We start from the raw sequence: 22,145 nt of genomic DNA on the forward strand, positions 1-22,145 counted from the left end.
CTACAAATTCCACACATGCTTACACAATTCTTAATTAATTTCAAGCTCAAATTCAGGGAAAAACCTTTGAAAGACTTTTCAGTGTTAAGCCAAAACACCAACAGTTACACTTGGATCAAGTGTCTGATTTTCAGAAGTGTAAAACATTGAATTCACTTATTTTGGGAAACAGAAAAAGATACAAATGTACACAATCCTTTAAATCTAAAATTCTATTCAGTTCAATCCAATTTGATTTATACAGCGCCAAATCACAACAACGGTCGCTTCAAGATGCTTTATATTGTAAGCTAGACCCTACAATAATACATACAGAGAATAACCCAACAATAATATGAACCCCTATGAGCAAGCACTTTGGCGACAGTGGGAAGGAAAAACTTCCTTTTAACAGGAAGAAACCTCCGTCAGAACCAGGCTCAGGGAGGGGCGGGGCCATCTGCTGCGACCGGCTGGGGTGAGAGAAGGAAGACAGGATAAAAGACATGCTGTGGAAAAGAGTCAGAGATTCATAACAAGTGTGATTCAGCAGAGAGGTCTATTAACACAGAGTGAGTGAGAAAGGTGACTGAAAAGGAAAAACTCAATGCATCATGGGAATCCCCCATGCCTATCGCAGCATAACTAAGGGAGGATTCAGGGTCACCTGGTCCAGCCCTAACTATATGCTTTAGCAAAAAGGAAAGTTTTAAATCTAATCTTAAAAGTAGAGATAGTGTCTGTCTCCTGAATCCAAACTGGAAGCTGGTTCCACAGATGAGGGGCCTGAAAACTGAAGGCTCTGCCTCCCATTCTACTTTTAAATGCTCTAGGAACAACAAGTAGGCCTGCAGAGCGAGAGCGAAGTGCTCTAAAGGGGAGATATGGTACTACAAGGTCATTAAGTATGGCTGAAAGGACACGTTATATGCCCCTATCTTTAGTTCTCAGGTTCCACACAGACATAGATTGTAGGAAAACCACCAACACCACGGCAGAATCCATGTATTCAAAATGCGGATTGGTTTAAAATCACAAAGGAGAACAACCTTTGCTTTTAAGGATCTGTTTCACTTTACTACAAAGAAGTTCTTTGCATATCATGACGTATGTTTTCTCTGCAGCAACAAGAACACAAACAGAATTAAGCAACTGCCGTATATTTCTGAGAGTGGCAGCTACAACTTGTAGATGTGGGTCTGCAAATTGCTGCAAACAGCACCTACAGTCTACCAACGGGACCTTTAGAGTAAAGGAGGGAAAAGCCTTGCATCATGGAGGGCCTACCCTTCACACAGTAGGTGCAAATGCCAGATCATGAATTTCAAACGCAGACTCCTCAGTTCTGATATCAGAAATGTATGAAGCCAGGATGTTTCCAGCGCTAACCAGCAGTTCAGTACACAGAATAAACAGAGCATAAATCCAGCTTTCAGGTTGTTTAATAAGTTAGAGCAAAAACTACAATTCATTCAATATTTAGGATTCAACTAATTAACATTTTCATGATTAATTACTCTGCTCATTACTTATTTATGAAGCAACTAATTGTTTCTTTTATAATTTTATGTTTAATATCCAGTTTACTTGTCACCCTAACTGTGACATTTGTTAAAAAGATGTCAAATCCTGTGTTATATAACAAATTGTTCAGTTAGAAAATCTGAATAGCTGCACATTAATATTCTGTCGATTCAGAGTAAGTATTTCATTACTACTAATGCAAATGAGGGCACGATTTGTTGTTAAAAAGAGTTAAGCTTTGGCTTTGATTCGTGGATTTTACAATTTGTTTTTTTTGGCTTAAACCAGGCTTAAACGTAGTTAGTGCTATTAGGACTATTTGATCTGTTTTAAAAGTCAAAGTGAGCGATGGCTGGCGTGTTAATTAGCGACCATGACCCACAGCAGCAGAAATATCCTTTCTGGCCTCGCAGGTACCGCCTCTCCTGAATTATACAGGAAGCAAAATAAAACATTTAATACACTCACCTCTGCATGTCTGCATGTCATCCAGGAAGCTGCGCGTGGGACACCCAGCTGTGCAGACGCTGTGCTGAAGGTGACTCGATTGCGGAAGAAGAGCTTCCTCCGGTTTGAGGCAGCGGAGGCAGTCTGAGGCCAGGGGTCCCACACAAGAACGGCAGGAGGGATGACAGTCTGGGCGCGAGGACAGACAACATCACAGAGAGGCAGTTACACTCTGGGGACAAGGAAGAAAAGTTTTTTAACAGGATACTTTATTAATGTGTTTAGACTCTCACTGTGGCAGGTGTAGTCCTGAGCATACAGCCCCTCCCCACAGGCCTCCACACACTGGCCCTGGTGGAGAAGTAGTCCGCCTGGACACAAGGTGCACTGGGATACCGAGGGACCCCAGCAGGAGGCACAGGAGCTGTGGCAGGCTGGGGACACAAAGAAAATAAGCATTTAAGATCTTTAGTCTGATACACAGAACTACCCATGAAACAGGAAGTAAAACTTAGTAAGCTCAGTAGAACCTGACGCTTTAACTATTTGGTAAAATGTATGTATGAATTTAAGGGTTTGACCCTTAAATAAAATGGCACAAACTGTGTAGGTTACAGGATTTATTTTAGAAGTTTTCTTCTCTAATTAAAGTAATGAGAAGCTTTTAATAGGGCTGAAGTCTCGGTTTGGGTTTTACCCGTTGGACATATGGTCTCACGTTTGACCTTGAATACTTTTGTAAACAGAGGAGTTCACGGTGGACTCAGAAATTGCAAGGTGCCAGGTAACATAGCTGCACAACAAGCTCTTAATTGTAGGTATGAGGTGTTTGTATGTATATGCTATTATTTGACAAACATGCTGTGCATGATGTCCAAACATCTCCACTTCAGAGCAAACACTTACCTCTGCATCTGCTTTGGCTGTCCAGGTAATGTTGAGCTGGACACTGGCTGAGACATTTCCCATGATGCAAGGCAGTCCCCGGTGGGCAGCTCATACATTTGGGGTTGTCGGGAAAACAGGAGGCACAGGACGAATCACAGGCTGTGAAGCGCAGCGTGTAAACGTTAATGGCTTTTTGTTGGCATGACAAAATGCACTGAGGTCAATTTAAAAATGGCTGAATTATTTACAAGCAAGAGGAAAGTCTCCTAAACAAACAGTCCTTCAAATACAATCAAAAGTCACTTAGGCAAGACAACAACGAGTCCAACTTTTAATGACAGAAACTGGAAAGCAGATGTCTGAAAAGATGAACAAAATAGGTAAAAGGCAACAAATAATCTAAAAAAAATCCAACAATAGATCAAATCTTCACTCTCAGGTACCTGAGGTATCTTAGCATAACATGCACACACGCACTAAACCGTTCCCTCAGCAGGTGGTTTTGCTGCAGCATACTTGAGAGATGAAAAAAAGAAAATCTTTCACTTCTAAAGTCCCAGGAAGCCCCGCGGAGGAAAAGCCCTTCAGCTCTCTCAGGATGGTGACATTTTAAACCAGGCCTCAAAGCGCTGGCTGGCAAGTTCAAATGGATTCGACCTTTTTCTAGAAAGTTCCATTGGTTTTTTGACATTTTCTGAAAGAGGGCTCCTCACTGAGCGCTTCAAAACTGTCCTGTGAGCAACAGCAGAAGAAAAGCCCACCCCACCATCCCGGCCCCTCTGGGTCTTTTTAACCAAAAGAGCTTGGCTAAGTTCACCGTCGCCCTGAGGGGGGAATATTCTTACTCTTCCTCATCTTACCACTCAGAAATAGAAAGCATCCATATTCATATGGGATCTATTTATTTCAGAAGCCTCAGACTCCTCATTAGTGCGAGAGAGAATCGCTAATTATTGTATTTTTTTTTAAATTGTTTGTTTGCTACTGCTGCCTTATCATTTTGGCATCATGCCGAGTGAATGCTGCAGGAAGCTCCGCGGGGGGAAAGACACCCAAATAAATCTTCACCTTCAGTTCACTGCTAACAATAAACTTTCCATCGTCTCAGATAGTGTTTACTGTTTACTGCATTGGGCAACGGCACTTCGTGTGACACCTGATCCGCCTGTGGGAATGTCAGCTTTCAGTGAAGTCGCACAGCAAACACCTCACACAGAAATGTATGGTTTCTTTTCCCCTTTAAACTTTTCTGTACATTTTTATTATTAAATTGAAAAAACAAACAAACTGCAAGTTATTTAAATGTATCTGGCAACTCCAAACTGGGAGTTGCTTCAAACTGGGAGGTGCCAGTTTGGATTCAAACCCTCGGGCACCTGGGTTCCCCAGAATCCATTCTTACAGACGCTTTGTGGTTTTAGGACTAAAATGATAAAAATGATATTATTTTTCCCCCAGAGGAGAAATTACATTTAAAAGCATAAGTGTTACCTGCAATTTGAAGTGCTTTATGTACAAAGAGTCTAACTGCTGCATTAAAGAGAACAGAAAATGGATTAAAACGCCTCTACAGAAGAACCACGGTGTCTGAGTCATTATTATAAAGAAATACAAAAAGTTTATATCTTGTTTTCATGTCTTCACTTCATTTTAGTTCTCCCAAAAGGTTTTTGCTTCATTTCCTTGAAGCTGTTCAAAGAAAATCTTTGAAAAGGGAAAATCACAAACTGTCACAAAATCTGAAGGCTAAAATGAAACTGGCATTATTTAGTACAAAAAGAAAAACAACACTGAGTCTATTCACTTTAGTACGGAAGCGTAGAGCTGCCAACCAGGCAAAACAAAAACAGCTATTTCATGTTATAATGTGAAAACTTTATTGTTAACTTTTTCATATAAAAATGATAATATGAAAAATATAATGTCGTGTTATTACAATATACATAACTATCACATTATCACACGTTATGCCTCAATCCAAGTGTAAAATACACTTAACTAATTCCGATAAACGAGCCATTTTCTCAAACTATGTTTTAAGGCAAAGACATATATCATGTTCGAAAAATAAAAGATATGTTTTAACGTGAAAACTATTTTTCAAACAATATAATTATCTCGTTCGTACAAAATAATATTTATATTGTAAGAGCATTAAAGGTTTTTTGTTATAACGTGATAGTTATGTATATTGTAATAAAGTAAGTAAGTAAGTAAGTAAAATTTATTTATATAGCGCTTTTCACAGATAAAAATCACAAAGTGCTTTACAACACAGAAAATGGGAATATAAAACAATATAACAGTAAATAAAACAATGTAAAACAATAAAACTATAAAAACAGCATAAGAAGAAATTAATCAAATGCTTTTCTAAATAAAAATGTCTTCAGCTGTTTCTTAAAACAATCAATGGAGTCCGTGCAGCGAAGAGACAGTGGGAGAGAATTCCACAACCGTGGTGCCACAGTCTGAAAGGCCCGATCACCACGAGTTTTAAAACGAGTGCGTGGTACCACCAACAGTCTCTGATCTAATGACCTTAAAGCCCGAGAAGATGTATGTGATTTCAGCAGGTCAGATAAATATTGAGGAGCCTGACCATGCAGGGCCCTAAAGGTTAGAACTAAAAGTGATATTATGTTGTTCAAAGATGAAAAGTATATTGTTAGAACAGTAAAGTTTTCACGTTATAGATATGTGTGTATATATATCAGATATTTATATGATATAACCCTCATTTTCTTTTGCCTGGCTGGCAGTTCTGTGCTTCCATACGCTCGACCTGTAGAGGATAAAATCATTGTATTTTAAACACATTGATTCAAACTAAAACATTTTGGTTGGGTTTAATTAACAGAGGGAGGCAAATCAGAGATTGTAGCTTCCTGAGACGGCTCATAGTGCTGTTTATCCATCTAGAATGTTTGGTAGCAGTTGGCCGGATAAGTTAATATATAATAATAATAAAAACTCTTAATATAATAACAATTTTGTGGCCATTTACTGTCATGACATTCGAGGGAAAGTGGACACATCTACAGCTGATAACTTCAAAACTGGCCAACGAAACTAAATGTGCACAAATCACCACAAGCTAGAGGTAAACTGATTCCTTAAAGAAGATATATTTGGGCTTTCTGGATGGTGATGTACTCAAACCATCTGTGCATATATATATATATATATATACACCTAATGTTTTGTGTTGGATCTTATATTAGCTTGGCATCTGTGGAGTTGCACTACTTTTAGTAAAGACGTCAGCAAAAGTGCTATTTCCACTAAACCAGCCAAAACTGAAACTCAGCTAAATGTCTTCAGTGCTGCAGTGTGGATATGTGTCAGCTTTACCGTGGCAGACGCCTTCTCGACTGTAGAAACCTGTGCCACAGTCAAGGACGCACACCCCGTCTTTCAGCAAGGCGACCGGGTCTGAGCACGACACGCACTCCTGCTGACTCGGCCCACGGCACTCCGAGCACGACTCGTGACAGTCTGAAAAATAAGAAAACAGAAAATAGATTCTTTGCTTTCAGTCCTAAAGCGCCACGAGGTCTGATTTTTTGCCCCTTTCCTGAACAGAAACACATACAGTACAGCACGGTAGGTGGGACTAGGTCGAAATGGATAAATGTGATTGTAGCGGAGAACCTGAATCATGCCAAATGTAGAAGAAACAATCTGAATTATGCAAATCCTGCAAGCACAGTTTGCAAAAGTTCTGCGATATACTGCATGCGATTTGTAGTAAACAGTATAAATAATTCAGAAACACTGATCATTTACAATAACAGTTTTATTTCCATAACGCAGTTCGTGCATTAACAAAATATTCAAGGTTGTAAAAACAACAAAGAAAATAAGTGAGATAATCAGGGTCGTTCAACAAGTATCTACAGGATCTAATAAAGCTTGTTTGCATGTGCGACTGTGTGTGTCTGTGTGGTCTGCATAGTTGGCATTATCAGTGGTGCTCTATTAGCTGCTGTTAAAAAAAAGCACTAACAAGCCTCACAGCAGTGCCGACAAACACAGAGTGGGAGGCTAACGGGGCGAGCTGTGTGGGAAGACCGTGTAAGAGTTCATGCGTGTGACTGAGGGAGACACACGTGTATGCACGCACGTACGTACGGGCTAAAAGTACCTTTGAGATGAAATGCGGGAGATGATTGTGCGCCTTTGCATACACCTGCACCTTTATCTCTGTGTGTGTCCCTTCGTGTGTGCCCAAACAGAAGCAGCAAAAAACCCATCTCAGCACTAACTGGTATGATTACCTGTGATTTCCCAGCGGCACACAGAATGAAGCCAGATGCAGCAAGTGCTACAAAATAAAACTGACAGAAACCAGATAAAAACAAACCTACAAAAAAAAAAAATGCAGAAGGAATGTGAAAACTACACTTTTAGGTTTCTTCTAGTTTCTTCTGAGTCACCTTCACATATCATTCATGAGAATCTGCAATCTTTATATGAAAGCTTTTCTGTTCATCATCCTCATCATGATCTGGGAAACATTGTAACCTCAGTGTAGTTCAGGTTTTGTCCAACTTTCCCTCAAGTTGCAAAGAATCCTGAATCCTTCCTGCAAAGACTGTGGATTTCCCTCTGGGTGCCATCTTTACACTCATACTGGATCAACGCATTCTGATATGGGTGGAAGCCGACGCTGGTTTATAAGATAGTGAATCTGTTAGCTCACCGGTTTCTCTCACCTCATGAAATCCAAAGAAATTTCTTTTATAAGGAAAAAACGGCAGAGTGGTGCAGTGGTTCTGACTGCTGCTCCACAGTATGAAGGTTCTGGGCCTTTCAGTGTGGTGGTTACATGTTCTCCTTGGGTTTTCTCCAGGTACTTCCTCCATCAGTCTAAAACATGCATGTGAGACTTGCTGAAGTGAATGGTCTGTCTCTAACAGAGTGGCAACTTATCCTGGGTTCACCCCATTTCCCACTCAGTGACAGCTGAGAAAGTGGTTAACAGAAAGGATGAGGAGCCCCAGCAGAATATCTGTATATTAGGAGTTCTTACAGGAACTCGGAGCGTAATGCACCAGGATCAGGAATACTCTTTAAAGCCTTTTGACTTTTTTAAGTAAAGCTGTGCAGGATCTCATTTTTCCGAGGACTAGATCTCACTTTCTGCCTTTTCTGTTGCCCATCCTCAGCTTGTCAAATGTAAGCACCTAGCTGGATCTCATTTTAAAGCACTCTGAACCTTGGAAATATAGATTAGTCCACTACACCCAATTATAGGACGCAGACAGCCCAGACCAAAGGAGTCACGATGATATGGAACAAAACTACAGTGAAGCTTATCACAAACACTGAGAATCATCTTTTACTCCACACCACAATGTTTTAGTAAACCCAGCCTTATTGTTTTTTAGACACCGAAAGATCAGAAACCCAAGTCTCTCTCTCTCTCACACACACAAAGGGAACAGCACCAAAACACCTGCTACAAGGCTCAGGTAAAGGACCTACACACAGGACAAAGGAGAACGATAAAAAGCAATTTTTGATACTAAGCTGATACACGGTCCCAACAAAGCCTGACAGAAAAAAGCAAAAACACTAGAAAGTTGGGAGGCTTACAAAAGAATCGAGGCAGGGATGTAGCAGAACACAGTGTGAGGAACACAAGCGACAAATGGACAAAACACAGGGAGGAAGTCGTGTAAGTTCTAATACGATAGCACTTTACACATGCTTAACAGCTTCATTTATTATTTACTGGATGTCCCTTTGTGAAAGGTCAAAGGTTAAAAGTGAAAGAGTAGATCTAAAAAAGTTAAAGTTGAGAAATAAACTACGGCTGGGGATTAATGAGGCACGAGAAGTGAGACAAAACTGATCAAGACAAGTGAATATCACGCTGAGGAAAGTGTAATTAATTTAATCAGTGTCACTGAAAACTGCTGATAAAAATCTGAGTGAATTAATGAGAGATGCCAGAAGCTGTGTTATTGCAAAAGTTGTTGGAAAGCAGTGTGAGATAAATCTCTGGCTCCCTCGTGCCTGTTGATACAGATTTCCTCAGGTAACTGCATTCGTATCTTTTAATAACTTTCTCTGCATCCTCCTCTTTATCATCTGCACATATTCCCCACCAGGATCACTATAAACTTTTTATATTTAATCAAAACATCCTGCGCACGCGCACACACATGATTTTCTATGACGGATACCTTCCATCCAGATTTTATAAAATAAGGGATATTTAATGTAGATTTGATTTGCCTTAAATACTTCACATTTACTGAATTTCTTTTACCCAATTCGCTCGCACTGTCTCATCTTTTTTTTTAATCTTTTCAAATTAAGAATAAAAACTGAGATTTTCTCAGCTGGGTTAAAAGTTCATGGATAACTTTTCAGAGGTCCAAAAAAAGAGACAAAATCTGGTGAGCAGCAGTTCTCTGAGCAACGATGCCTTGCTCGTGTCAGAGGTCAGAGGAGAATGGCCAGACCTCTTTGAGCTGATAAGGAGGCTACAGTAACTCAAATAGTCATTCATTACAACCAAGCTCTGCAGAAGAGCACCCCTGAATCCAAAACAACAGCAGCAGAAGACCACACCAGGTGCCACTGCTGTTACAACTAGACTGGAAAACACTGCCTGGTCTGATGTGTCTTGATTTATGGAATCAGATGGCAGGCACAGTTTGGTAAACTACCAGCCGAGCATCATTTAAACACTACAGCTTTATGTGAAGATACACACAGTGTTCATCTTCTGGTGGCTGCTTCTAGCAGGATATGTCACCATGTCTCACCATGTTTCCTGAACATGACAGTAGCCGAGTGTATTTTTGTCTTTTTATGTTGACATGCAGACACAGTTATCCGATGGAAGCTCCAGCTTCAAAAACTTGAGAACCAGCTGATGAAAACTCCATTAAATTCCCACCACACTCCCTGCCGGTGGCTGATGCCTTTGGCTTTGTGCACTCTGACACAGCTGGCACATTACTCCAGCCCCCTCTGGCTTCTGCTCTGTGGCTGCTGGGTGAGCCCTCGTCTGGGGCTCTCCTCAGCTCCTCCCAGGAGGGTGGCATGGTTGCCCCTCTGTTGGTTCTCCTTGGGCTCTCGCACTCTGGGGCCTCTGGATGTCTGGAGCCTGGATCTCCTGCAGACCTGCTTCATGCCTTGGGAGACGGGGCTATGGCTCCCCACACCCACCAGCAGATGCTTACATGGAGAAACCTTTTGAATACAAGTGCGCCCGTCCACACAGGTGTACATAAACACAAACTACACCTTTCTTGGCTGCTACCTCAAAGCACATTGTGCAAATTCAGAGGACATGTAAGGTTACAGAAGAGGAAAGTTTTTGCTCCACTGTGTGTGTGAAGAGTAAAAGCCAAACCTCTGAAGTGACTGACAGACTGACAGGTTCCCATCTGACTTTTAATTTTTTATGCTTCTCAACTCTTCCTATTTCCTTCCACCTCTCAGATTTTGAAGTTGTGTGCCTATTCCCCCCCCCTCTCACTCTCCCCTATAATACTCTCATTTCTCTGTCCGAGGCTTCTTCTTGCCTCAGCCCACTGCCCTCTCTACAGATTCACACTGGATTTTTGGTCATCTTTCTTTCTCTCTGTATTCAAGTCTGGGTTTTTCCCCCAGCAGCTTTTTTTTTTCATTAGTTCACATATACGTTCAATTTTAATGCCCCTCTCTCTGCGTGTGGCTGTTCATTTCATTGTGCTAAAGGTCCAGAGAGGCTCCATAATAGCCTTAGCCCAAAATACAATGATACGCTTGTTTCACCTATGCATGACTGATCCTCCGTGGTGAAATGAAATCATTTATAAAATCAATCTTTTGTTGAATTATGGACCATTGCCCATTTCAGCATCAGATACTCTGCAGCTATAGTCTTGCAGATGAAGCAAAAAGACATTGAGAAGCACTCTGTACATGATGGGATTCTTACATTTATATTACTGGGTCACTTCAGACACACGCTCATACACGCTGCATCCAAAAATGGTTGGAGCCAACAAGGGGATTACACGTCCTTTACCTTGCCCCTCGCAGGAAAGCAATTTATTTTTCTGTGCCACCTGGAGTGTAAAGTTATCAGCAAATGTAATCCTAGCAGGCCAGTTGCCAAAAAGCCCCTCTAAAGCCTACTCTGCATAAACCAGGCGAGGTTGAGATGAATGCACAGTCACACAGTGCACTGGATAATCTTCGCTCTCTGTCCTTCTGGGACGGGTGGGGATGCACAATTACTGTGCTGCTGCTGCCGTGGCTCACACCAACCCCCTCCAAACCTCGAGTGATAAAACGAGATGGCATGAGAGAATCAGCAATTAAGCTAAGCATGGAGAAAGCAGCTTTGCAATGGAGAGCAAATAATACAAAAAACAGGAGCTTTTATTTGAAAGTCCAACCTGTTCTCAATTCCAGGGTGTCAAATATTTCCACTTTTGGCAAAGCTGCTCTCACAAATACACAAAAGGCAGCCTTTAAAGTCAGTGATACACTGGGTTTATATCGATGATGAGATGGGTGCAGGTATGCACTGGAGAGAAGAGGAATGAAGCAAGATGAGAAACATGGGTGAATGAGAGGGAGGCAATGCGAGGTTGGAGTTTAAATACCTGGGTGGTGGAGTGGGTGGAGACCAGCACCAAGAGTGAAAGGGAAGGTTTTCAAGATGGCAGTGAGACCTGCTGGGTGTGGTTTGGAGACTGTGGCACTAACAAAGACATCGGAAGCCAAGCTGAAGGTGGAAGAGATGAGGATGCTGAGAGTTTCATTGGCATAGAAATGCAAAGTCTACATGGAAATTTTAATTTTAATGAAGTCCATATTTCACTTCTAAGGAGTCATTTTTAGCTCTATTTTTCCTCCTGGTGGAAGCTAAGGTTCAAATCAGCCCAGCAAGAAGACAGGAGGAAAATCAGGCTTCTCACAATGGCTCCACATGAAAAAGCTTTTATACCTCTATGTGAAGGTCGTTTTGGACAACAGCAGAAGGGAGGCTGTGAAATTGTAGAGTTTCTATAGCCGCCTCACTTTCTGACTGCCACATCCACAAAGTCAACTCAAATGCAAAATTTAAATAAGCGGTTAAAAATGCTGTGTGAGTGCTACTAATGAGCGATAGAGTCATGCAGGTACTGAAAGCAACGCCACGTAAACCTACTCAGAAAGCGAATCGCTGCATAAAATGTTGGAAGATTATGCAGAAAAAATAACAACCAAGTCATGTATTTACAAAAATGTACCAGAATCTATTAGAGTCAGCTTTACTGACCAAGTCCGTGCACACGTAGGAGGAACTGAGCGATGTTTTTTTCTTTCCTCTAAACAGACAAGACGGACAAAAGCAACATGACACAGACAATAACAGCACATGTAGCATATTTATATTTATATGTGCAATGAAGAAGTCTGCTTATTTTGGCGTGCAGGGCTCTGTAGCGCCCACTAGAGGGGAGGAGTAGGAACAGGTTGTATCCAGGGTCCGATCGGTCTGCAGTGACACTAATCTCAAGAAAACTGTCAGTGTAAGAATGAAAAACAAAAGGTCATTTAAATTGGTTTACCAGCATTAAAACTTCAGCAAGGTTATAAAAAAAAGGTTGTTTTCCAAAAAAATTATGAACTATTAAAAAAACAATCAAAGAAACCACAGCAATGCACGTCTTCACACTACAATAGAAATTTGATTAAACTATCATGTTGCTATAGACTCACACCAGCATTATTATGTTTATACTTCATATGTGAAGTACTTGGTTATTTTTAGACACTAAAAGCTCGTGTTTACATTAGAGATGGACCGATCCGATATTACGTATCGGTATCGGTCCGATACTGACCTAAATTACTGGATCGGATATCGGAGAAAAATAAAAAATGTAATCCGATCCATTAAATATCACGAAAGCACCTCACAAAACTTGCAACACGCCGTAACTCACCTCAGAACATTAGCACGTCGGAGCAGTATGCATCACGTGATAGAGCGGCTGTGGCATGCGGGACCTGTGGTGGTCTGGATAGCATTTGGAGCTTCGCTAGCAACCCGGCATTTCATCTCCGACAAAGTTATCCCCGAGAGAAGTAAAGCAAGTGTGTAAGTCCATCTCTAAATGTTTGTAAAGCATTCCTGCGTTAAGCTTAACAAGCGACTGCCTCTCCTGCTGCTACTTCAATCATGAAACTGCTTAATGATCAGCTGATCAGCTTTTCTGTCGTGAGTCCGTGTCTCTAGTTTGCTTTTGGCCCACTTTGCACCAGAAAGAGGAAACCAGCGGCTGAACAACAGCAGCACGTTTAAGCTTGATCAGCTGTTGTTAGAATTTATTTAATATTACTTTCTACTCCAGGATCTTTTTCTACGTAGCTGACGGCTGGTAACTGTGCAGGGGCGGATCTAGCAAAGTTTAGCCAGGGGGGCCGATAGGGCATTAACAGGGAAAAGGGGGCACAAAGACATACTTTTCTTTCTTATTCTCATTTAAAATGTCGAGCTTTTAATAAATAATTATCTGACACCCAAAGTTTTAATTTGATGTAAAATGAATAGAAGTCAATTACTGTATATAGTGACTATTAAGTCTAATATATATACCCTAGTAAGCTATAGTACTTTTTCCTTTGGGAAGGTACCATCTGTGCAGTCTGCAATTTTGTTGAAGAAAGATGTTGAATCTATTTAATATTTCTTGAAAAATAATTGATTTCTGTGCATTTTTTTCCACACTGCATCAAATTAAGGTTGATTACGTCGATTAAGCATCATGAGGTGGAGTGTGAGGGGTGGTTCCCTATTTTTTATTTATTTATTTTTGTTGTTGCTGGGAGTTGGAACCCTATTAGTTAGGTTGCTTAATATTTATGCTAAGTACTCTTTAAAATACCAGAATAGGGAGGATGGTGTAGGTTTGAGTTTATTAGATTGATCAGTATTGCTGAACTATGAAATATTTTTTTTTTGCATACAGGTATAACAGAATAGCTTTAGTGTAGTTGTTGTTTTAAACTTGAGTATGAACTTATACAAAATGCAGCAAGATATTTAAAAAAAAACAGTTTTGTTGATTAAAAAACACTATATCGGATTCATATCGGTATCGGCAGATATCCAAATTTATGATATCGGTATCGGACATAAAAAAGTGGTATCGTGCCATCTCTAGTTTACATATGAGGTACTGCCTACATCGACCTTTAAGATTCAGACCTTTAATCATTAATTTGATGAATGATTTTGTGAAATGCTCAGAATTTGAGCCCTAAATGCCAAATGAATGTCTGTCTAGTTGAAGTGAAGAGACAGCTTCTCCTCGATGGTGCTCGGATTGAACCAGGAGCTTTTCTAGTAGGTGCTACATTATCTGGAAATAGCCCTTTCTGCACAATAAAAGGTGTAAAGCAACACACTGATTAACTCTTAAACTTATCCAGACTCTAACTTTAGATGTGACTTTAGAGGCTAATGGTGTTTTGATGCTTTGGAATGAGACCTCCTGTAATTGCATCTGCAGAAGTGCTGTATGTCGTTATGATTTTATCTCCGCTGGGACTTGTAACCCTGTTATCGGCTCCTCTTAAAATTCTTGCTTTATTACACAGTTTTGTTGTACTTGATGAAGAGCTCATTCAGGTTCAAAACAATGCAATAAAGGAGGAATTTAAAGGGAGCGCAAAACAGTGTTAAAAACCCATGGGGAGAAAGAAATCAGGTTTTGTGTACTCTGCACCTGAACAAGACAGATGTGTCTGTTTTTCGGTCTCGGCGTACGTTTCCAAACAAGTGAACATTACAAGTGTGACTGAGTCTCACGGTGCAATTATAAGAAAAAAGAAGAAATGTGGGGCAGGTGTTGTACGATAGCGTCAGCACAAGGCTCCTCACGAGTATTTACACCAAAACTTTGAATGCATGCGGATGAAGCTTTCAGTAACTGACTGGAGGTGGGAAAAAAATCCCCCCAGGGAGGCCTGCTGCGACACACTGAGTCCTGGGTGGTCTCGACTTCCTGCCAAGAAATGTCTCTGGCACCTTCCAGACACCTCACACGCTCATTACTTCTGTCAGCTCCCATCTCCTCTGCTTCTTCCCTCAACCCTTCCTTCTATTTTTTCCTCATTAAACAAGTGCTGGTATGAGACTTCAGTCAGCCTAAATCCACCTTAATAGCTTTAATGCAGGCATTCACTGATTTAAAGTCACAATAATTCAGCGTCCCACTTTCCACTGGCGCTCTTTTGTTCTCCAAAACAAAACTGTGTGCTGGGTAAAAACAAAGGGGGGGGGGGGCTTCTGTCATTAAAGCAAGTTGGCGGTTAAAAGAAATGGCTGAGACACTCGAGAGTATTCGAGCACATTATTAAACCTGGATGCATGCAGGGTAAAGACATCAGCAGCTGTGAACATACCTGCAGCATTAACATACTGTAGACTCTGGATTAATGCACGAATTACAAATTATACACCTAATGGCAACGACGCAGGACAGGAGCTGCATAAATGCATGTAGTGCAATTCCCACAGAGGGCTTGTCCAATAGCTGCTACTGTATACAGTACGCGTGTGGAAGCAGCGTAAAACAAAGCTGCCTGCTGCTGTCTAACCTATTTAAGGATGTTCAACGAGCTTTTGCACTGGGAGGTCTGAAATCCTCCTGACAATATTCATTAAGGTATGAAATCGAGCTGCACAACTGAAGACCGTAATCACATTGTGGTTACTCTCTGCTCACTAACCCACACCTCTCTATTTCTACCCATCATCCCCAGGAGTCCCCGCAGGTCTCCTCCACTCAATAGAGGAGCTCATTTTGGAGCGTATTAGCAATCCCACAAGGTTTTCGCTCACCGAGCCATGGTTTTATTTATTGGCCCAGGACTAGAAATGTTGGGAGACCTTTGAGATAGATACGTCCAGTAACAGTTAATAGGGACACTCATGTATAGAGAACTGAGCCTGAGTAATACCAGTTTATTTGTATTCTTTATGCTGCTGCTGCAGAGGATCGATCCATCTATCCTGCATAAACTCTTTAAGAATAACAAAAGAAAAACAGACAAAAGCTTTTCTGTTACCAGTTTATTCAGAACCTAATTTTGACTTTAAAAGCAATTTAGCATTAAAAGCTTTAAGTCCATTAAAACTCAGGCATTAAAAGCTGGAGTAATTTAGTTTAACAACTCTACAAAGCATCTCCGTGCTGGCAAGAAGTCACGAAGTTTATAAGCAAGAAAACACAAACTTAATGTTTTCTTGTCACAGGTTGGAATCGGTATCAGTTTTTTTCTGACATTTGTATTAATTGGGCTGAAAAGTTTATTGACCTTTGGAATGAGCGTCATTACTCATAATTAACAGCAATACATTTCCCTTCGCAGTTCGTGAGTAAGTATGTTCCCTCTAACAACAGCTTTTTCAAATCCACACAAAGTCACGCATTCCCATTATTTAGGTGAGACTGGGAGTAGTAGTGCCGCCCCTACCCTATAAATAAATGCATTTATCATTTAGCTAGTCAGTCTTCTTTAGAAAGACCACGTCTTGATCTTGACAGCTTTCCGAATAGTTTAGAGATGCATGGAGATGGCAGGAAAAGCATTTCTAAGATCAGCGTGAGACAGACTTTCTACAATTTGAAGGTATTCTGGAGTCCTGTTACTGTTTCTCGGAGGGAGGCCCTTATCAAAAATGTGAAAAAGAGCACACAAAGAGCAGCAAAACACCTGCAGAAATTTCTTTCCATCAACAAAGCCCACCTGTGTACAGGAGTTCAAAGCAGCAACAACATCAAACCAACAGCAAACCAGGACAACTTATCCAAAGGTACTGCATAAGCACTGTGGAGGTTTCACGAACTGCAACACGAAATATCTGCTTGAAGTTGTTGCTTTAAGAAGACTTCAGTTAATTTTCCCAACTTGTGGTCAAATACTTTTTCTGCTTCACAGAAATTCAAAAGAGTTCACAATTTTACGTGTGCAGTTCTTTTTTTTTTGTGAAATGAAATTGGTTTGTTTAGTTGTTTCCATGTCGCCGTTCAGGTGTTTTCATCTGAAGGTGGGATGGTTCACCAGGTGGGGATGACACACATGAAGGTTGATGCAGGCAAAACATTTGAAACGTCAAGTCTGGCACAATGAAACTGGGAAATGAACACTGAGCAAATGTGTAAAGTTGTGTCCTATGCTTCATTTTTGTGCAGTTTTTCTCATGCACCACTGGAAATTAACTTTGGAACTGAAGACTGTTGTGTTTTAACATGTTTTTTGGCTGTTATTACTATTTTTCTTTTATGTGTGTTAACTGATTGACAGGAGGCAGCATGTGCAGCATAATTCAACACATTCAGATTTTACCGGGTTGATATTACAATAAAAGTTTAAAGCCTAAGATGCAACGATTTTCAAGTAATTTCACTTCCTAATAAATGTTCATACACGATTCAGTTTTCTTCATGTTCTTTTGATGACTAACAGAAAGGAAAGGAGCAAATACAGGAAGAAATATATACGAGTGGAAGCACATTTTGTACTTTTATCTAAAGACTGCAAAACTTTACAAACTTTTCTATCCAATCCCCAGGGGAGATTTAGCCAATGTGCAGCAAAAGATCAGCAGATATCTAATAAAATGCAGGACCTATTATGTCTGTACAATATGTGAGTACATTTGGTGCTCCTGTGCCTCCAGACAATGACTTGCACCTCTTTCCAGACTCTTAGCCACAACTGCAATAACACAACAGCCCTAGAGAGAACTCCCTGCCTCATCAGTCTATGAAATATTCAGACTCAATCCAATGGAAAATACTCCCAGACAGTTTATCTCAGGCACCAAAAACACCAACTGCATCTTACTGTTAAACTGCTCGCTATTAGCAGCTGGGGAAATCCATCTCTCTTGGTGTTCACGGGTGGATCCCAGTCAAAGCAACATGCTGACCACCGCAATCCAGAAGCCGCTATAGGGCACATGAACTCCTGTGATACTCACAGCGACAGTGTGTTGGGTCGTGCTGATAGGAACCAGGTGGACAGGAAGCCAGGCACTGACTCCTATCGGGGTTCAGCAGGGGCAGCCTGGAGCCGCAGGACTGACAATCCCACCTGCTGGAACAGGTGGCACAGGATGATTGGCAGGCTGCAGGGGAGAGACGGGAGAAAGGGGAACCAGTGGCTGTCAGTCACTTCCAAAATAAATTTTCACTTCACACGTGAGTTGCAAGACTGCTTGTCACATTTTAGTCCTCGCTGCTGTAGTGGAAAGCAAAGGAAAACGGATGTGCAGCTCATTAAAAGGAAACCAAGTAACTCATTAAATCCAGTGAGTGACTTCCCTGACAGGCTGGCTGGGGTCTTCTAAGACTATGCAAAAGTACTGTTGAGATAACTATATTAGGCTACGCCATGATTTTCTAAAAATGGTCTTATTAAAGACTTCAAGCTCCTTAACATCTTTAACTTTAGCACTGACAGTTATTTTGTGCAGTGAAGTGTACCTATACCACGAAAAGATCAACTTTTTGGGATTTCCTTACCTGGGTGATTAAACATGCATTAAGACCATGTATCTGTGAGCGGCACAATGAAACAAGAGCAACGAGAAGAAGGGAAACAAAGCAATGTGGAGGTTTCTGTTGTTTTTAATAGGAAATCTCAACATTATAGAATAAAAAGCAGCTAAATCCTTTTGAAACCACCACAGCCACCCACACAGACACACATAAGTAGAAGAAGAGGAAAAGGAAGAAGAAGAGGAAGTAGAAATATAAAAAGCTAAAGGAAAAAAAGATTCCCAGAAAGATTAAAAGAAGTCTGAGAGGAAGAAGGAAAACGAGTGGGAGAGATAATCTTATCAACAATGTGAGTTCAGACTCACAACTTTATATTCGCCCACATGCACAAAGTAAAACAAAATAAAAGAAGAAGAAACTTAAACAGTGATAACAAACACACAGAAATGATGACTGTGACTGTGTGCAGCGCACCACTGATACAAGCTAAGTGACCAAAAATGTGACACTTAAAGCTAATCAGAAATCAATAATATTTATCATCCTGTACTTAAACTAATGTCGCTTTCAGGATTCCAGCAAACGGCCCAAACGTCTGCTTTTAGTGATGACGTTCACGCTCGCTGATGATCACTTAAACAAGCACATTGATTAGCAGCACCTGGGTGCTACTTACCCTTTTATGGATGGAAACAGTACTGTAGATTTGAAAGCGAGTCCTACCTGCACATACTCGTCCTTCGGCGTAGAAGCCCACTGGACAGACGGACAGGCAGCGGCCGAGATGAAGTAAGGCCTGTGGGTCCCTGCAGCTGTCACAGTGATCAGACGTTCCCGAGCACGACAGGCAGTCTGCGTGGCACTGGACTGTAAACACACATCAAGTTCATTTAACTCAGAGATTTGGATTTCAATAATAACTGTGCATTTTGGGAAAAATCTGGATATTGGATTCCATTTTATTCAAGATTCAAGTTTATTCAGCAACTCTGGACAAATACTGTTGGTGCACGCAGGAGCACTTGGTACTCCACACACATTTTCACATTTAATTTTATGCTAATTATATCTAAAAAAAATTAAAAAGTCCTGTGCACTGACACTCTGCAGAGGCAGACACATTAAACTATGCAAAACCACACACAGAGACACACACACACATACACACAATTTATTTATTTTTTAATAACTTCCATCCATTACATTTGGTTCTACGGTCAGACTGTGTTAGCAGTAGCACATTTTACTCGGTTAACATGTATCCTGTGGAGAGATTTTGAATACCAGTCTGCTGTCTGCCAGCAACTCCACTGGTGCACTTTGTGATCAAGAGTTAAAGTGCTTTCTCTGCCCACTCTGGTTCCCAATTGATCCAGCATTTTCCCAAGTATTTATGAGTGCTAGACTGTTTGATTCATTTGCCAACTAACGGTACTTAAAAGTCACTCTTCACTGTGTAGGCCACTATGTAAACCTAAATATTAGGAGGAAATCTGAAGACCTAAAAACCCGAATAAGCAGATTCTGTAAGTCCAAAAATAGAGACCTGAACAGTAACCCTCTCTACTTTTAATATTGGACTTAAAAATGTCCTTTTTCATGAAGCATACAGGTCTGGTTGCATCAGGTGAGCTTGAATCCTGCATTAGTTACTCTACAACAGACTAAGGCACCTGGGCGCTTCCCATGATGCACTGAGCATTTCTTCTTCACTCGCATCTTTTCACTCTGTCCTTACACACTACTCTGAATTTAGAGTCAAAGTTAAAGTAAACTTTATTGTCATCTCCACTATATACAGTACAGCAGCAGTCCCCAAACTTTTTTGCACCATGGACCGGTTTATGCCCGACAATATTTTCATGGACCAGCCTTTAAGGTGTCGCGGATAAATACAACAAAATAAAACGATGTTCAAAAAAAAGATTTATTCATAACACATGGGAAAAGACCCAGGGAAACCGAGTTAATGATAAAAACTAAAAAAAAAACTAAAAAAAATAACGATAAAAACCCTGAAAACCATTCATTTCACACCCGAGCCTCAACTCTTGCATCCCGGTACCAAACGACTCACAGACCAGTACCGGTCCATGTGCCGGGGGTTGGGGACCACTGCAGTACAGTATATAGAGAGATGAGACGACGTGCTCCAGTTACATCAGTACAAAAAAACAAACAAACAAAAAAAAATAAGAAGAGTAAGAAAATAAATATAATAAATATACACTTTTAGTGTATATTTATTTAATCACTGGTTAATATTTAATCTTTGTCGCTCTTCCAGAGTCTTTTATCCTGTCTCCTTCCCCTCACATCCAACCGGCCAGGGCAGACAGCCGCCCCTTCCTGAGCCTGGTTGGTTGGTTCCTGTTAAAAGGGAGTTTTTCCTTCCCACTGTTGCCAAGTGCTTGCCCACATGGGGACATCTGATTGTTGGGGCTTTCTCTGTATTATTGTAATGTCTATACCTTTCTCATAATTTGGCACTCTATAAATAAAATTTAATTCTATTGAATATGTGAACTTGCCTGCTAAAGATACCTAACAGGTTTCCTTTCATGAGTGATGCAACTGTCTGGTTACATTCTGGTATGATTTCACACACTTCCTCCGTGCCTTTGAATGTGATGCCAACAGATACTTTACGACTGTGAGCATGTGATGATTTAGGAGTGCGATGTCTGCTCCATAACCCTTGTTCCAGAGTGCGTCACTCACCCACACCATACAACACATGACACCAACAGCTTTGATAAAAGTGGCACAATTTGATACCCATGAATGAATGAGAAGGTGCTTGTACACCGCTGTGAGGGCTGTGAGTCACGGTTTAAGACAAAATAGTAAGCTCTTGTTTGGGATTGCATCACAAGTCCTGTGAAACTGGAGGTTTTTCACAGGCTATGGGTAAAATGGGTAAGTTTAGGTCTAAAGACTAAAGAGCACTATGTAAGGAAAAAATGACTATGCAAACACCAGCTGGTACAGGCAAAATCAGTGCTGATGCTAGACTGATTCCAGCATACTAGCAGTTTTATGTAAAATAAATAAATAAATAAAAGCTGTCTGGCCCCTTTCTGTGTAAAGAGGGCATGCACGCCTTAGAAAACTGGTCTGTTTATCAGCATGCAGAGGGATCCATCAGGCATATGCACCTCATAGATGCTGGTCTCAAGTCAGATGTAATCTCTTTCATTTGACAGTGAAAATGTGTTTCTGCATCTCTTTGGCAAAGTGTTCAGTCTTGCACCCATAAAAATGGACTATAAAACTACCGTCACCCAGAAAATTGTATCAGAAAGTATTAGTAGGATCACAAATTATTTTAAAAAGTATTTGATAAAGTATTTTAAAGTATACTGAGTGTCATTCATTTTACCTACATACATATTTTTCATTGCTCTTTAAGGCTAAATCAAAACACTCATGGCGTAAAAACTGGTAATTTTTTATTTTCTAAAAGAAGTTGTTTTCTTCTGCAGCGACGTTTTCTGTGACACGAAAAAACTGCAGAATCTCATCTTAAAATAAAATTTATATTTAAAACAAACAAACAAAAACTCCCCTCACTGTCCTGTGTTAAAGTTTTGCTACAGCTTTTTATATGCCCAGGTTTCTTCTGGAAAAATACCTGCCCTTTAAAAGCCAAAGCGCAACCTCTTAAAAATTAATACGGCCATCTCCTGAAACTACAGATTCGGGGGAATACAGCAATAATAACACTGTCGTATCTGGATTGCAGAACAAGCAAATGCATGCAGTCTCTTGTTAAACAATAAGCGAGGTTGC

General features: G+C 40.6%; 1 protein-coding gene across 4 annotated transcripts in view; it reads right to left on the minus strand.

The window, feature by feature from the left end:
* The window catches only part of fras1 (Fraser extracellular matrix complex subunit 1), a 297,426-nt gene that overhangs the window by 141,912 nt on the left and 133,369 nt on the right, over positions 1–22,145 (minus strand). For all 4 annotated transcript variants that reach the window (XM_026186631.1, XM_026186630.1, XM_026186633.1 and 1 more), the window contains 6 exons: positions 19,077–19,220; positions 17,834–17,980; positions 6,193–6,336; positions 2,857–2,997; positions 2,244–2,384; positions 1,972–2,139 (listed from right to left, as the gene is read on the minus strand). In XM_026186631.1, the coding sequence (XP_026042416.1) occupies positions 1,972–2,139; positions 2,244–2,384; positions 2,857–2,997; positions 6,193–6,336; positions 17,834–17,980; positions 19,077–19,220 (885 nt within the window). The remainder of the gene's footprint in view (positions 1–1,971; positions 2,140–2,243; positions 2,385–2,856; positions 2,998–6,192; positions 6,337–17,833; positions 17,981–19,076; positions 19,221–22,145) is intronic.

Source organism: Astatotilapia calliptera, chromosome 12, assembly GCF_900246225.1.
Source record: "Astatotilapia calliptera chromosome 12, fAstCal1.2, whole genome shotgun sequence".
NCBI lineage: Eukaryota > Metazoa > Chordata > Actinopteri > Cichliformes > Cichlidae > Astatotilapia > Astatotilapia calliptera.